This window comes from Ostrinia nubilalis, chromosome 5 (assembly GCF_963855985.1).
Source record: "Ostrinia nubilalis chromosome 5, ilOstNubi1.1, whole genome shotgun sequence".
In the NCBI taxonomy this organism is placed as follows: domain Eukaryota; kingdom Metazoa; phylum Arthropoda; class Insecta; order Lepidoptera; family Crambidae; genus Ostrinia; species Ostrinia nubilalis.
The window spans coordinates 2643891-2660110 of NC_087092.1; the positions used below are offsets into that span (position 1 = coordinate 2643891).

Genomic DNA, 16220 nt, shown 5'->3' on the forward strand with positions numbered 1-16220 from the left:
TAATCCTAGTGAGGGAATCTCGGTAAGCTACACATAATAAGGTAGTTTGACAGAGGGTGAGGAGTGCAGATGAGTCATGTTTAGGGTCGACTCGTAAGGGATAATGGGCAGTAATCGTTATTGGTTCAGATTATTTAATTTGAGCAGCTGGCCTTTTCAAATTTTGTAGATCGACGATAATTCGAGCGGTTGCTCATAATCGAAGCCATTAAGTTTTTAAACCATACCCTTTTTACATCATTTAATTAAATTGAACTCTATAGCTTTAGGCTAGTTTGCTTGTACAGTCGTCAGCATATACTTTTGTGGAAATATCGCATCTAATACGACTATATAGATGTCACAGTGTTTATCGTGATCCACCGCCCCTATTTTTAGATATTATTTTACTTTGATGAGAACCTCTTCCTTTTTTGAAGTCGGTTAAAAATAAAACCAGCATAGTAAACTTAGTATGTAGATTCATGTACAGGCTAATCTACATAATTCACGCCTCCAGTCTTTTCACAGCAATTTCCAATGCCCAGTGAACCAGAAAAAGCATGCAAATTTTTCCCAGCTAATAGTCGAATGTAATATGAAGCGCAGTGGCGCCCTCTATCTAATTTTGCAAAAGAGTTGAAGCGTGCCGGTCACGTGGCATCGTTTCGACCAATCAGGAAACAGTATTATGTGCAGCAGAGAAGATCTGTCGCTTGTCTGTCGCTGTCTAGATCAAAAGCAACCTTAATATAAAGGCGCTTTGTAATTTTGACAGTTCCTATCGCACTAGTGATCGCTGTCGCGATTTCGTGGTAGAGGGGAGATGTTGTTTGAGTTGCGACGTCATCACATGTGTGGGAGTTTTTTTTCCAAAGAGGGGATTGAAAGTGCTTATTTTGTAGGTCTGTTATGTAAGACTGGCCATCGTTTTGTTTGTTCAATAAATGGTGAGGGTCAGTTTGTACCTATTGTATGCATCTCACTCTCACTCTATTCTTTATGCATGTATTATTTTTTAATATATGTAGGTCAAATTTTTGTCATAAAGTTTCTTTATTCGCCTTCACAATAAAATTAATTTCAGAATTTCATCATTTTGCCATATAGGTATTGACCAGCTGATGTGTACAATATGTATTAGGATAGATTTACATAACCAAGTCGTTATGATGGTAGCTAGTAGCAAATACAGCATATTTCTAAACACTAGAACACCAGCGTAACTAAACAAGGGTGTTTCCGAACGCCAAACATAATACGGCTCGTGGGTACAGTCAACAAAACAGCATGCAAACTGCTGTACTGATTTGCAATATTGGCCAAATATTTGGCGACACTATTTATACGTCAGCTCACCCCTGCCTCCGACAGGGGTCGCTAGTACGCCTAAACAAACTGAGATAACAACTTCCCCTAACTACTGTAAGTTTAATCTGGTAGAGTTCAAATTTGATCACGGAAATTCTTACTTAAGAAGTTCTTTTTTGCCAATAGTACTTGGAGAAGCGGCCTAAACGATGTTTGGCAACGTATTACCACGGTAATATTATCATACAGTATTGTAACTTCATATAAACGGAAGAAACGCGAGCTTTCCTTCTAAATTTAAATCTCGGTATGCGCTCGACATGCAAAAGTCGGGGGTGTCGCGAATGTGCCACAGTAATAAACGGACGATGTGTTGTTTTTAAACAGTAAGCATTCTTTTCTTTATAAATATATTACAAGTACCTATTTATACAGGGTGTTAGGTAAATGGGTGTATAAGCTGACACTAGCCCATGTTAACATAAATGCATATAAATGGTATGGTGAAGTCAGTGATATCATAATTATATTTTTTTTAATTTTCATACAAAATAAAATTTATAAAATCAGATTTGTATGAAAGAAAATTAAAATTATTAAAATGATGATTCTGACTTTACCATACCATTTATATGCAGATGTTAACATGGGCTAGTGTCGGCTTATAAACACATTTACCTAACACCCTGTATAATAATCAAGCATTTTGTACGCCTCAGTCGAGGCGCATACATTTTACGGTCGCAAAATAAGATTTGTTACTAAATCTTAACACAAATATATTTTTTTAATTAAATCTACTAATCACAAAACAACATGCATTTTGATCCTATTTCATTCACAAAGTATTTTGTTTGTCAAAATAAAATAAAAAATTACAATCACAAAAAACATTTACAGAACTAGATAGAAATTCTAAGTAGGCAGTTGTAATGAAAATAGGGTCTGCAGGTGGGCAGCCCTAACGCATGTTGTCATACCGTGACGTTCCGCGCGGCTGTTGACATTTATTTCAAAAATATGGTCGAGTTGGAATACTGTATAGATAGTATTACCGTGGTATTACCGTGTTTAGTTTTTTTTGAGAATTCGACAGTCACTTTTGACAGTTGGAGGGGAGAGTCACGTTAGTGTCACATTTATGGTGTCAAAATACTTCGGGATTTGCTTCTAACGAGGCGTTCTTATTTCATAAAGAAACTATCTTACTGCCCGCGGCTTCTCTCATTCTGGAGCTGGACTACATTACTACAATCTCATTTCTCCATACAAACTTTGGACCCTCATTTCATCCCCTTAGGCCTTAGGGGGTGAATTTTGGAAAATCCTTTCTTAATGGATGTCTACGTTATAATAACTATATATCTGCACACCTTTCAGAGGAATCCGTTCAGTGGTTTGAGCTGCTATGTTAATCGCTCAGCAAGTCAGCCTTCTAAGACAGTGCCTTTACTCTTGCCTTTAAAAGTTCTGTAAATAATGAAGTTTTCTCAAACAAAAAACAATATCCTCTCCAGTCTCTTGATCTTTTAATGCCCGTCCGAAACCTGGAGAAAATATTAATGTATTTTTAAACAGAAACGCTTAAAATATACGCGTCTTCGCCGAAAGACTGACAATGATGGATGACTGCTCTCATTATTCAATATTAAAGTCCATTAATAATGTACCTGTAGCAAAATTAAATAAAAATTTGACGGCGTTGATACTTCTTTAAAGGCAGTAATTGTTTTGTTTTTGAAAATACAATCATAAATAATTCATGAAATTAGATAACTCGCTTTATTTTGTGACTCACCAGCCTAGTTCTTATCTCCAGTTGTTAATAGTACCAAGGTTATAATAATATAAAGCTCTAATTTTACGAATCAGCTTTTTCTTTTGTTTGAAAATATGAAATTTTTCAAGCTTTATATTCGACGAAAAATTTTTGATGGTGTTGAAAAAATAAATGGTCTGGACCTAGTGTCGAAAGCATTGCAATTTGGGTGCCAATTCCCACCTAAACTGCAACCGTACTGCATGCAGGACAGTTAATCTAGGCAGGTAGGGTAGTAACTAGTCCAGCCGTTGATTGATCGTCACACAGAGCGATGCGGAATTAGTCGCTTCCGGGCGAAATAGACATGTTTGGTTACAACACTGGCTGGAGTGGAGTTGGAATGGAATGTTTGAATTTCGAATTACATTTTGACATTATGATTTTAAATGGGTCTATTTTTGCTGCTAGTACTAAATTGCTACTGGCTGGCATAAGTCTATGTCTTTTTATTAAATTTTTCTTTCTTTTTAGAAAAGCTTCAAAAATAAAATACAATAACGTCTCCGGTTTGATAACGAGTTTTTTTACAGTACCTTTACAACAACAGGCTGTTCATAAAATACTTAAAAAAAACAATATCAGGTGTCTATGAGGGGTGCAGGTTATTGTGAGTGGCTTTTACGTAAGCCGGCAGCACTTCGAGCTGTCAACTTGACAGGTGGGGCTCGCTGTCACCGGCTGACGTTTATAAGCGGGGAAATGCTTATTTTCAATTAATTTTTGTAGGGTAAGACGAGTATGTCTACTACTGCAATTTATGTATAAAAATTGTGTGTAAATTTATTTTCAGATAGCAATTTAGTAAATTATAACTGACCAGGCAAACTTTGTACCGTCTATGTGCATCAAAAATAATATGATGGTAAAAAAAAATTCAAATCGCTAAAGTAATTACGGAACCTATTCAATAGTACAAATAAACAAACAATCAAGACAATTCTTTCCTCTTTATAATTATTACTTTGTGTAGAAAAGTATCAAAATTACGAGTAGTAGTAGCCGGTTTAAAGCTTTCAACGATTCTAAAAACTTGGCAATATTCAATTAAGTTCTTTAACATGTCATTTGCCATTTATGTCAAAAATAAACCCCACGTGTTACCGCACTTTTAGCCGCACATCTGTCAGTGGACGGTGAGCGGAAACTGGTATAAATAGCACAAAACTTTTGTTTCTTTCCTCTCGCAGAATTAAAAGTGAGTGTGTGTTTTATTTTCATAAATAGTTAATACATACACATAAAGTAATGTGATGTGCTCTATTTTAGATGATAAAAACATGCTCTTTTACGATGAAAAAAAAGAGGCAGGCATTTTTCGTTTGCCTAAATATGTGTCTGCTATAGCTATGATAATAGCCTATAATATGTTATGTTACTGGGATAATAAAGTCTTCCAAGGGTCATGGATTTTTTATAATCAGCCGGTGGTATGACTTATACACTCTGGTAGGTTCTATAAGCTGGAACTTAATAAACCTCTTACTCTCTACTTAAACTCATTCAATTTCCAAAAAAACAAAACACTACAATCTAACATCTAATTCCCTCATCAACATACCCACCGGTCCTATGTTAATAACGTGTAAACTCCTCTAAATATGTGTTTGTACACTCAGCTTAATATGTGTACAAGCGGCTTAATGTACACTCCACACATCATAAATTTTTGTTGCAAATTCGACTCTATTACAACCGATTAAGATGCCTTAGTTAATGTGCCTTAACAGGAACGTTGACGGGCAAAAGCGTGCTATTTCGGGCTCTTCCTCTAGAATTGGTCCCGAAATAGAGCACACTTGGGCATGCGCACTTAATGTCACGATTTGTCTCAGTTTTGTTGGGAATTTTGCTTGATAAGTAAACAAATTGTTGAGCATGAAGGGCTGGAGCTGTAGTGAATAAGTAAGATGTAATATAAGTGGACTGAGCAGTGACATTTTCATGGCAAACTTTTTCAGACTTGAGACTACGCTTGAGTTCTCAGCGTTGTTTCATAAGCAATTAGTAAGTTTACCTACTAAAAAGAATGATTAACTAGACATTAGAAGACCTATTTAGTGAGACCTAGAACCAAAAACCTTCTTCTTTCAAATCTTTAAAAATCATCGTCTACGAATAAAGACCCTGTATAGCTTAGAAGTTAATTATGTAGTAACGACAAAGACGATATTATGCATTGCTAAAGTAAAAACAAAGTTTTTGGTAGCGATTGGAAACTAAACTAACCAAAGACTGTACATGCTCTTTGGGGTGAATGTAGTCCAACTCCAACAGTTTTTCTGTTTTTAATTACTTATTAATACTTATTTTTAAAACACACTAAATCTTCTTATCTCGCTTCGCTTATCAGCTCTTAACTAGGCCTATAAGTTGGGAATTACTTTGTTTGCGGTCCGCCGGGACCGAATGAACTGCGCAAGATACGGCCAAGACTAATTTTCAATTAAAACTTCATCAAACTTAAGCAACGAACGAACTCTTGGCGTTTGGTCCAAGTTCAAGCTACTCGGACCTAATGTAACCGTATAAGAGCTTTATTTAAATGAGTCCCGTTGACCCCTCGTACTAAGCTAAATTATGCTTGTGTCACGAGTGGGCTCACCACAATAGTTGAGCGTCAGCGAGGTTCGAACCCACGTTCCTCGGGTGACGAATCGGCCAGTCCGACTCCTTCACCGTTCGGCCACAATATGGAATTCTATTTTGTAGTTCGGCTATCGTGGCTTCTTATATTTTAATTGACAGTATAATGTAGCTTAAGACAACTTATTCAGTTACTCAAAACAAACTTCGTAACGGTAGCGTGTGAATGTGATCGATAGAGGAAAAGGTGAATTTAATTCTTTGGGATTCTTTTACGACTTTTTAGAACTTATTTCTCCTTGTGGACTTGGCTTGCTCCTTATAATACTTGCTTTTATATCTTTTAAGTATGGTTAGTAGGTACATAGTTATCTAAAGCTTTTTTATACTTAATATCCATGAATTCTTCATAATAGCACGCTCCCACTAGTAACTTAGACTGCCTACCGATAAGATCTACAGAAACTAAAATTGCAGGTAGGTTGTAACGTTGCATTTGCGGCCCGTTGCTAATCAACGCCCTTGCGCCAAAAATTAAATGCATTTATAACTTTCAATATCTGTATACTTGTGCCTAAACCTTATCAGTTGAATGTTAAGGTTGATTTTGGTGACATTATCTTTTACTGACAGATTAATATTATTTTCAAAGGCTGAGTTGCACCATCTTACTTTAACTTTGGACAAACGTCAAAAATCTGTCAAACTCCATACAAAAAGCACCGGTTACCGGTATAAGCTGCAATGGTGCAACTCAGCCTAACGCCCGTATTCAGAAAAATTTCTATGAGGTCTCACAGTGCGCGTGAACGCACAGGGTGACACACGATTCACACGAACCAATCACAGAGCTCTATTCAACGCTGTGCGTTCGATTTGCTGCCTCACTTATGCAAGCACCGTTTGTGAATACGGGCATTAGCCTTGTACATATTTCAATATTTTTATCGAAAGACGATGATGAAGATAAGATGAAAAGAATAAAAACTCGTTCTAAAAAATCCTCAATATTCGTTTGCGAGTGTAAAAGAATTTGCAACAGAAACCAATTGAAAAGAAATAGCTTAGAAACCTTACAATCAAAGTTTTATCTTTCCGTTCAGCCGCGAACAAAAAGGATTCTAAGCCGCAAAACCGCAAGTTGAAACGCAAAAGTTTAATTTCCTCTTCGAAGAAAGAAAGAATCGCCCTGTCTCTAAGGATATTTATAAAAAAGAAAATGGTGCGTTCTTTTTTTAAAAATTAATGACGTTTTCTTTCAAATCACAACAAAAATACCAATTTAAATTGAACTAGGAACGCTAGAAAAAATAATCTAGCGTGTAAGTTGCCAGTATCGCTCTCTAAAAAGTTTAATAAAATTCGAATCTGATATCTTTTTCCAACGATTTTGAACTTCGAACGCTAGCTAGAGCTTATCCAGCAACATGTGTGGGTGACAGATCAGATAGGTTATGTCGACGCATGTGACGTCACGAGTGGACGGAGCGGACGAAATTGGATTTTTATCCGATTGTATGATAAAGCACGTCACTACCCCAACCCATGGGTTAGGATTTGAAGATAGATTTGTAGTATATTGGCTCTTTCTTTAATAAAATTTGATGTACAGTTTTCAATAAGTAAATATATAGAATGCTTTGGATATTTTAAATACTTACCTAAATTAATTTAATTAAAAAAAATTACATAGAAAAAACGCTTTTTGCATAATGAGAAAGATTTGACATCTTTTGAAGTCATACTTTAGGGATGTGCAACTGGCCGAAAGTGAATTACGCAACTAAAAAAAAGTTAAAAATAAGTTCTGCATCAGGAAAAGATTTGATTTAGATATCAAGGAACTGCGATCGTTCGATACTTAAACTTTTAAACCGTATTGTCGGTTCGGTTTTGTTCGAGACGCTTCAAGATAAATGGACATTATTTAAGTTGGTAGTTGGGCGTTTGCCCGTTTTAAAGTTTCGATACAAGATGGATTGCCTCGCTGGATGGTAATCAATTTTGTTCATGATTGCAGTGACAGTGTGATTTAGTCGGCGTTTATGAAGTGCATGGTAATCAAAGTAGCTAATAGACAGTAGTTAGTAATATTTGTGATATCGTACTAATCGTTTCAATATTGTAAGGTTCACAGCTTGTCCAAAGCTGAGTGACTCTTAGGTGAACTTACGTCTTCTTGAAATGAGGCTACGGCACGAGAGAGCGTTGTTCTAGTAACCTCACGCACGAGGTCTTCTTGAGAGAATTTTCCCCCACAGCACGAGGTTGTGATGTAGAGCATTGCTTAAGTGATCTCATGAGGTCTAGGTCCCACCAAGATAACCAATTTAATTTCCCTACTTGTCGTACTAATCCTTCCTCTTCACAGCGCGAGGGTGCGGCGCGCAGCGATATGTTGCGCCATCTTAACTTTCATTTAATGGTCTCACGCAATCTTGAGAGACTAAAGTACAGTTTTCAGCTTAGTAGCCCTATATGTCCTATTCAACTATCCTGCTTGTCTACTATCGTATAGTAATCCTTCATCTCTCCACAGAGCGAGGGTGCGGCGCGCAGCGCTGCTTTAGGTAGTTACCTCACGAGGTCTTCTTGAACTTTACCCCCTAGTAGTCCTATAATGAGGGCTATCGTTTTAGCGCTCACCAGTTAGCGCCACTGTAGAGTAAGGTCCTGTCACTTGCTAGTAGCGAAGACAGTGGCGCCAACTTGTGAGCGCTAAAGTGGTAGGAGGACTATCGTTTTTGCACTCATCAAGATGGCGCCACTATAGAGTAAGGTCCTGTCAATCGCCAGGGGTGCCAACTGTTAAGTATATAAACGATAGCCCTCATTATGTCCTATTCAACTATCCTGCTTGTCTTTTATCGTGTAGTAATCTTTCTTCTCTTCCACAGCGCGAGGGTGCGGCGCGCAGCGATGCGGAGCGCGAGCGGCGCGCGCGCGGCGACTGGGAGGCGCGGGCGCGCGCCGCGGAGGCCGACGCCGCCCGCCTCGCCGGCAAGCTGCACGCGGCGCAGCGCGAGATCACCAGGTCAGTACCAGCACAGAATAATAATAAGTACTACGTACAGAAGTTTTACTTCGCGAAGGTATTTAAAAAAATGTATGCTCAATGTCATTAACAATATGGTGTAATTTAGCCTGTCTCAAGAGTCAAGCACCATTTTGTTGACAAACGTCAGTGATCGGAACTGCGCCGAAGCTATAGGGCTGACTTCGGTAAAATGATGTGACGTGAGGTGCCAAACTGCGAAAAATGGCGGAGGAAATACATGATTTAGCATGAATTATCATGAATAATATTAATTACTTATTTACCTCTCAGTGTCTTGAGGCAACGTAATAAAGTACATTCTGTGTTTTTATTATTATTTAGGCAGTTAAATACTGCACAGTATTTAGTACACCATTTTCTTTATTTTCTTCCATCATACACAAGAATACGCGTGCGTGAGTCAATGTTCGCTCGTATGTGAGGCCTTGTCGAATAGTATCCTGTAGGTGGGCCATCGTGTGTGTTTTGTTTTCGATGTAAACTCGCGGAGATGAACAGGCCTGGTACCAGCTGTAGGGATGCGCGAGGGAGCGGCCGCAGCGATGTGAAGCCGAGCGACTGGGAGGCGCGGGCGCGCGCCGGGAAGGCCGACGCCGCCCGCCTCGCCGGCAAGCTGCACGCGGCGCAGCGCGAGATCACCAGGTCAGTACAACAGCTTGAGTACCTTCCTTCTGTACTCGTCATTCTGAAGCTGGAAAAGCTGCTCAAGCTACCAGCGCGAGTCCCTAAAAAACATCATTTAGAGTCTACGTTAAAAGCGTGGGTGCCCGCTACGGACGTCGGGGACGGCGTGCGCCCGCCCAAACCGCGCTGGAAACTCGACGCATGCGCCCGCGTCAATTGTAGCTGTGCGTCCGACCCGACGCCCGCGTCAAGCGTAGACCTTTAGTCTCCAACTCCTCATACTGACCTGCTAGGTTGGACAGGCCTAACCAATCTGTTTTGTCTCGCCTTTTACGAAATTCACGAGAAGAGAGATAATCCCCCTTATTACAAAAAGTTAGACTCTGGTTGAACTCTGGTTTAAATTGACATTTAGTATGGAAATGTAATTTTAAACCAGGGTTTGTCTCGGGCTTAACTTTTTTGTAATAAGGGGGAATGAGTCCTTTTCTGCTCTGCCATACCACAGGCTAGGCGTGATAAGTTAGTGCTGCAAACTCCATTTTTACATTTTCTGATCCAACCGGTTCTAATTATCACGTTAGTAGTCGAACTACAAATAATATTGCTCTGTTAATTTAAACCCTGCATAAATGTGACCATCAGACTGAAGAATGCCTTTAAACAACGGGATGCACCAATTAAAATATTGCCTTCTCCAAACAGCCGGGAATACATTAGGTTCGTTAGGCAGCGAGCCTGGTAATCAGCAACTATAGGGATGATCGATTTATCGAATTAAATCGAGTTAACGGCGATTATCGTAGAACTTTCGATTTTAGTTCAATTTTAGTCTCAATACGAGTACATTCATCATATCTATCAAATATGTAATTTAATAGTGCGTGTAATTTTGTGCCAAATAAACATGTTTTCTTTCTTTCGGTTCGGTTTTGTGTATTACCTATTTAAATATCTTTGCAATAGTTATTTTTTAAGACAATTAATTAATTTTATTTATCAATGGATAACTATTAATAAAATCATCAACTCATTCTCTCGGTATCGCACGTAGAGTCATAGCGAACATCACTACACTCCCATAAATGAAGCTATTTCGATTTCGGGTTTCGTATCGATGCTGAATCAATGTCTGTAACAAATTGACGATAAAAATGAGCTCTTAAAATCTCTAACAACCATCTTGTATAATTGTTCATCAATTGATTGAAGAATATTTTAAAAATATTTTTCCTCTTTTACTTACTTTAAATAATTTAAACCTTCTTTGTTAAAAAAAATAAGCTGCCTATGTTACTGGCAGCTACGCCTACGTATCGAATTGGAGTCTCCGGAAATAGAGTTCCAAATTCAAATTTAATCTAGAGCCGTAATGATCGTGACGCGATACCGAGTTACTTCGGTAATTAACCAACTTGGTTCGATTTTCGAATTTACTACGCTCAGCGTAATCGGGCCCGTGTCATTGGATGGCGATAACCGGCCGTCCGATTGGCCGATGGGCCGTAATTTCGTTCGAAATACGAACTTCGGGATTTACGTCAGAAGACCGTTATGGATTTGACCCAATTTGGCGGGACTGGGCTGGATTGAAATTGGATTTTTTTCGGCTATTTGCACGAAGGTGTTCCCGTGATTGATATTAGTCCCAGCAACGGTTCATTGTCTTCAATCCAGTCCTGAGGGACGTCTATTGATTGGGGAATGCAGTTATCGCCGTCTAGATGGAAAATTAACTTTGAGGGAGTTGTTGATCTGTTTACTGGCTGCCTGAAGATTGCGTGAAATCAAATTTATTTTCCTATTAAATTCAATAACATCTTTGAAACTATGAATGTCTAGTGAGTGTGCAACCACTAGATTACAGATTTAAGACTAACTTTATTCAGTTTTTTTCAAAAATCATAAACTAGCTAAAATAACTGTTTGTTTTTTTGTTCTGTAATCATTTTCAACTTTTCATGATATAGCTGAATCAAAAAACAATACAAAAGAAAAACTCCACCAAGTACATGTATGTACACCAACGTCAAATATTTCAAAATTCGCTTCAAATACAAAACCAATACGACACATTAAGCCCATACCAAATAAAAATGCCGTCCATTTCTCTAAGAACGTTTTATAGCTGCAGGCTCCAAATGGAATCGAATCCGCGACCCGTGACGATCGCGATCCGGCTCGGTGTCAATCACGAGCCTCCGTGGGAGCGCGCATCTGGTTCTGGGATCTATGGGTTGGGGTTCCGTAGAGAAACTTTGCGGTTCATAAGTTAAGTGTACAAACAAGTTTTGAGGTCTTATTATTGAATGGAACTTGGCGTTTCAGAATATCTTCGTTTCTTATTCTTCCGTGCCTTATGTAGCATGGTATCTTGGTGTTATAATTGTAATTTAGACATTAGGTGTATTTCTCCAAACTTTTATAAAAACACAGCCTTCATTCTGCCATGAGTTGATACCATTTTGTTTGCGTTTAATGATGACACAAATCGACTTAGGCTGGATTGCACCATCTAACTTTAACTTTAACAAATGTCAAAAGTCTGTCAAACTCCATACGAAAAACATTGTAGTTATGGTCAAGGTTAGGTGGTGCAACTCGGCCTTATAGTTCACTCAGCCTAAATACAAACAAAGATACTCCTGTACCCAGTCCAAGTAAAAAATGACTATCGAATCCAATTTAATCATAAGGAACCCTCACACTCGCCCTGTTTCGCTCGTGGCCAGTTTTTATGAAGTTTTCAAGGCCCGCACAAAAACAAATTCGATTCGTCAAAATATTTCCCGAGGCGGATAAGCTGATTATTGCGGTCTAAAAAGCACGAATGTTGACTGTTTTTGTTGCGAACGTTCGCTCGTTTATTCGTGAGTGGGCACTAATTTAGACCTTTGTGGTAATTGTAACAAGTTTTTGTACAAATAATAAATGTAACTTTCATAAGAAATTGAATTTATTTACTCTCATTCATCGTCATCATTTCAGCCACAGGATGTGTCTGCTGAACATAGGCCTCCCTCAATGATTTCCACATCGCCCGGTTGGTAGCGGCCTGATCCAGCGCCCTTTATGAGGTCGTCGGTCCATTGTTATTACCTAGATATTTATAGCGTAAGCGTTCAATAGTAGTAAATTACTTAGATCGTTTTTGAGAATACGTAATGTAAGTTCTTTAGTTTCGTTAAGCCTTGCCGCGTAAGTCCAATTGAGCCATTTCAGCCGCCTATTATACCTCATAAACTTTTTATAATCATTTAAAGCAACTTTATAAAATAAAGTCATATTCATATTCATTTATTCACTTCGCAATGATACAGAAGTTCCAACAATAAAGGGTAGTAGATGCAAGATGTTCAGAATGTTACATTGCTACCTCATAGAGGTTTAGGTATGTGATTTGTAAACAATAAAATAAGTCAATCAACTCTACCCAATAATTTGTGTTATTAAATTGCTACTTGTGCTACTTGGATCATTGTCATTCAGACATCATGTCACCTTTTCTAAATCCTTTACGTTAATTGAATAATTTTATTAACTTCTGGAATCAATAAATTACACTTAAAGCCCTCGTCTCTACTTCACTTACAGCCTTATCTCCCCCCCCCTCCCCCCACCTTTTACCCTCAAAAAATGCATCTGACACTGACTTTTAACTTGTACCGGCATTCCGCTCACGTACGCATCGTGCGGTAGGCTCAGGTTCGATTCCCAGAGGGAGCGGTGCTCTATTTGTATGGAACTAGTGAGCTGGCATCGATTTATAAAACCAGTAATATAGTTTGATATGACAGTGAGTGCTATTTTTCATGACTGTTTTGTTTTTGAGGGGATAAAAATACAAATTGCCACTGTTATTTTTTTAAGGGTGGCTTTGAGTGTGTGTGGTTTAGCTTGCGTCAAGTTATTACCTCTTTCCTTTCCTTAAATCTTAATATTTACGGTTACAATAAAAAAAAAGTCGTATAGAAATAATACATAACACTCTTAAAAAATAAAGAAACTCAAGAGAGTCTGTGACTCTTGTAATATTATTATGATGCCATAAAAACATAAAAACTTTTTACTTTCTGAATTTCAATTAAACGCAATCAAAATATGTATAAGTAACTGGCTGGTAAAAGTTTTCTTCTGAAAAAACAGTTTAGTGAAGTAACACTTCACAGATACTTCGCAACATCGACAAGTATCGATTACGCAGCGAGTCGGGTCCGTAAACACACCACGTCGTGCCATCAATATTCATAACGCCTAATAGTGAATCGATTCATCGCTTCTAATATCGGACGTGATTTGTTGCGTGGCGGTATGTGTTCAATTTGGAGTGATGTTTTTGCTACTATTTTCCTGATCATGTTTTTTCATCAGGATTTTTTTCCTATCAATTTCACTAGGGATATTCTGTGACTAGGAAAGAGTCAAAAATTGCTACCTAATGTTGAAAGTTAAAAGAAAGTAATTGGAAAACCTAATTAATTTGTATGTAAGTGATCGTGTTAATTACAAAGTTAATATTCACAGTAATTATAAGTCTGAAAGACCCAAATACTCTTCGTTTTCTGGGTCAGTTGAACAATTTATTCATTTTACTTACAATTTTTATGTGTGAACGAGTCAAAGAGCATAGGAGTTCAAACTATTGGTTTGTCGTCGAAACATCATCAAACAACTTCGTAACTGATGAAAGAAGCATTTACATAGATTTAATGACACCTATTTTTAAAATCCACTATGTTACATTACTAATTTTAAAACAAAAGTTAATAAAATATGTACGAATCGATTACAATCGAATTAGACACGCTTGTAAACACAGCACGTACCGGCATCAATATTCATAATGCCTAATCGATTCATCTCTCGGGTGTGTTGCGTGACTGCGAATTGTAAAAATATTTATGTAGAGCCAGCATTATTTTGCGGTTTTAAATTTTGAAATTGGAATACGAAATATCAATTGCCAAATTCATAGACAAAAAAAGTAAAAATTGTGAAATGTCCACAAAATAGAAGAAAAAAACTACAGAACCTGGCAATTTATTAATGAAAAAGTTTTTAGTTAAATGGATATGGAATCAGCAAACCATTTTTTTTAAGTTGTGTTTTTACATTTAGCAGAACTTTACTTTTGATGCTGACCTATTAACTCCTGATGCATTTTAAAGGCTCCATAAGTGGAACTAGGTGCAGATCGTTATTTTTATAGTTGTATGAAACGTATTTTAAATGCTCTAGTATTCTGTTCAGTGTTTGATTCTGCAGTACAGGTACTCTCTAGCTACCGTCTCCACTAGCGACTTCTATCTGTCTCTTACACACTCTCCATCACTCTGATAAGAGTAAGAGAGACAGAGAAGACACCTCAAACCGTAGCATGCCTCTCCCTGCAGCTGTTATCACGGTGCATCGTCCCTCCGATTATTATTTATAAGTTTTATGGCGGGGGCCCAAAATAGACAGGGATTAGGTCGGCTGAAGTTCACGGCTAGCAGTGCCGGTATTTTATAGCCCACGTAAAGTGTAGAATGGCTGAGCTGTTTGTTTTTAGTAGTTACAATAGCAGCGTACATTTTGACTAGGCAACACTGGGTATTCTTAGGCTGAGTTGCACCATCAAACTTTGACCGTAAGTATAACGATAACCGGTGATTTTTGTATGGTGTTTGACAAATTTTTGTCGTTTGTTACAGTCAAAGTAAGATGGTGCAACCCAGCCTTAGTCTATAATAATATGTTTGAAATAGAGGCAATATTGTAAGGCGAACTCAACCCATTTATAGAGTAGAGCATCTGTAGTCAGTAAATGGGACCAAAAAGTCGTAATTAATTGATTCAGGCCTTTTTATAACAAAAACTAATGGCAGGGCTTTGCCTGCTTAGATTTTGGTCTAGCACAAAAATAATATTTTTGTTATTGTGAATGAAATTATTTTTGCCATTGGAACTTGTAGCTTAAACTGGATTCTAAAATTTTCTTAAGAGTTTAAATCACGTGCGACGCGTTTAAAACTTAAAACAATATTACTTACATGATTATGTTAAAACGTTTCTTTCTTTCTTTTTTGATTAACCTACCTATTTGGTTGTGCCCTTTTTGTCATGACTCCTAATTGGTTAGACCACACTCAATGGTGTACAAACGGACGTAATACACATGTGTTTTATTAGTAGCACAGCTGGTCCTCTTGTCACCACCTGTGTGGACAACCGTAACATAGTGGGGTCATACATAGATATGTATAGTTTAACGTCGAAGCTTTTTGATGGACATATAGAAGTTTGACTGACTACGCTCTTGCATAAAATGTTGAATTCACTCAATAGATTTAAAAACTTAATGTTTTCAGTTTGAAGTCCCTAAATAAATTGAAAAAGTTTCACATTTCGTATACCCAAAAATAGTTTTAATTTTCTTCGAAGGTAACTAAAAGTCAGATTTCGTAAATAATTCTATTTCAGAATTTAGTAGACGAATTATTATTAGTTTAATTCTCCTTGACATTTATCAACTGCCGTTAAACGTCTATCAAACTCAAGTAGGAACCTACCTACCGTCAACACGTTTTCACTGAAATATTAAAACAGCTTGCGTAAGGCGCTCGACTAAAAATAATAAGATACCCGATATTTACCCCCACCCCACCGCTGGGGGTGAAGGATTCATCTATGAGTATTTTTTGTTTCGTTAATTCCGAAGAAGCTTCGAGTATGTTTGACATAGACAACGTTGGAATTATTTAAAAAAAAACGATACAAGTACTCATATTTCTAACATACTGAAAAGTTGGGTATGTAGAACAAATACTTAGAATCTTCAATATCAAATGTATTTTGTATTGT

General features: G+C 37.6%; 1 protein-coding gene across 1 annotated transcript in view; it reads left to right on the plus strand.

Annotated features, from left to right (window-relative positions):
* The window catches only part of LOC135072114 (uncharacterized), a 521318-nt gene that overhangs the window by 336575 nt on the left and 168523 nt on the right, over positions 1–16220 (plus strand). The window contains exons 4-5 of the mRNA XM_063966067.1: positions 8593–8787; positions 9244–9395. Of these exons, the coding sequence (XP_063822137.1) occupies positions 8593–8787; positions 9244–9395 (347 nt within the window). The remainder of the gene's footprint in view (positions 1–8592; positions 8788–9243; positions 9396–16220) is intronic.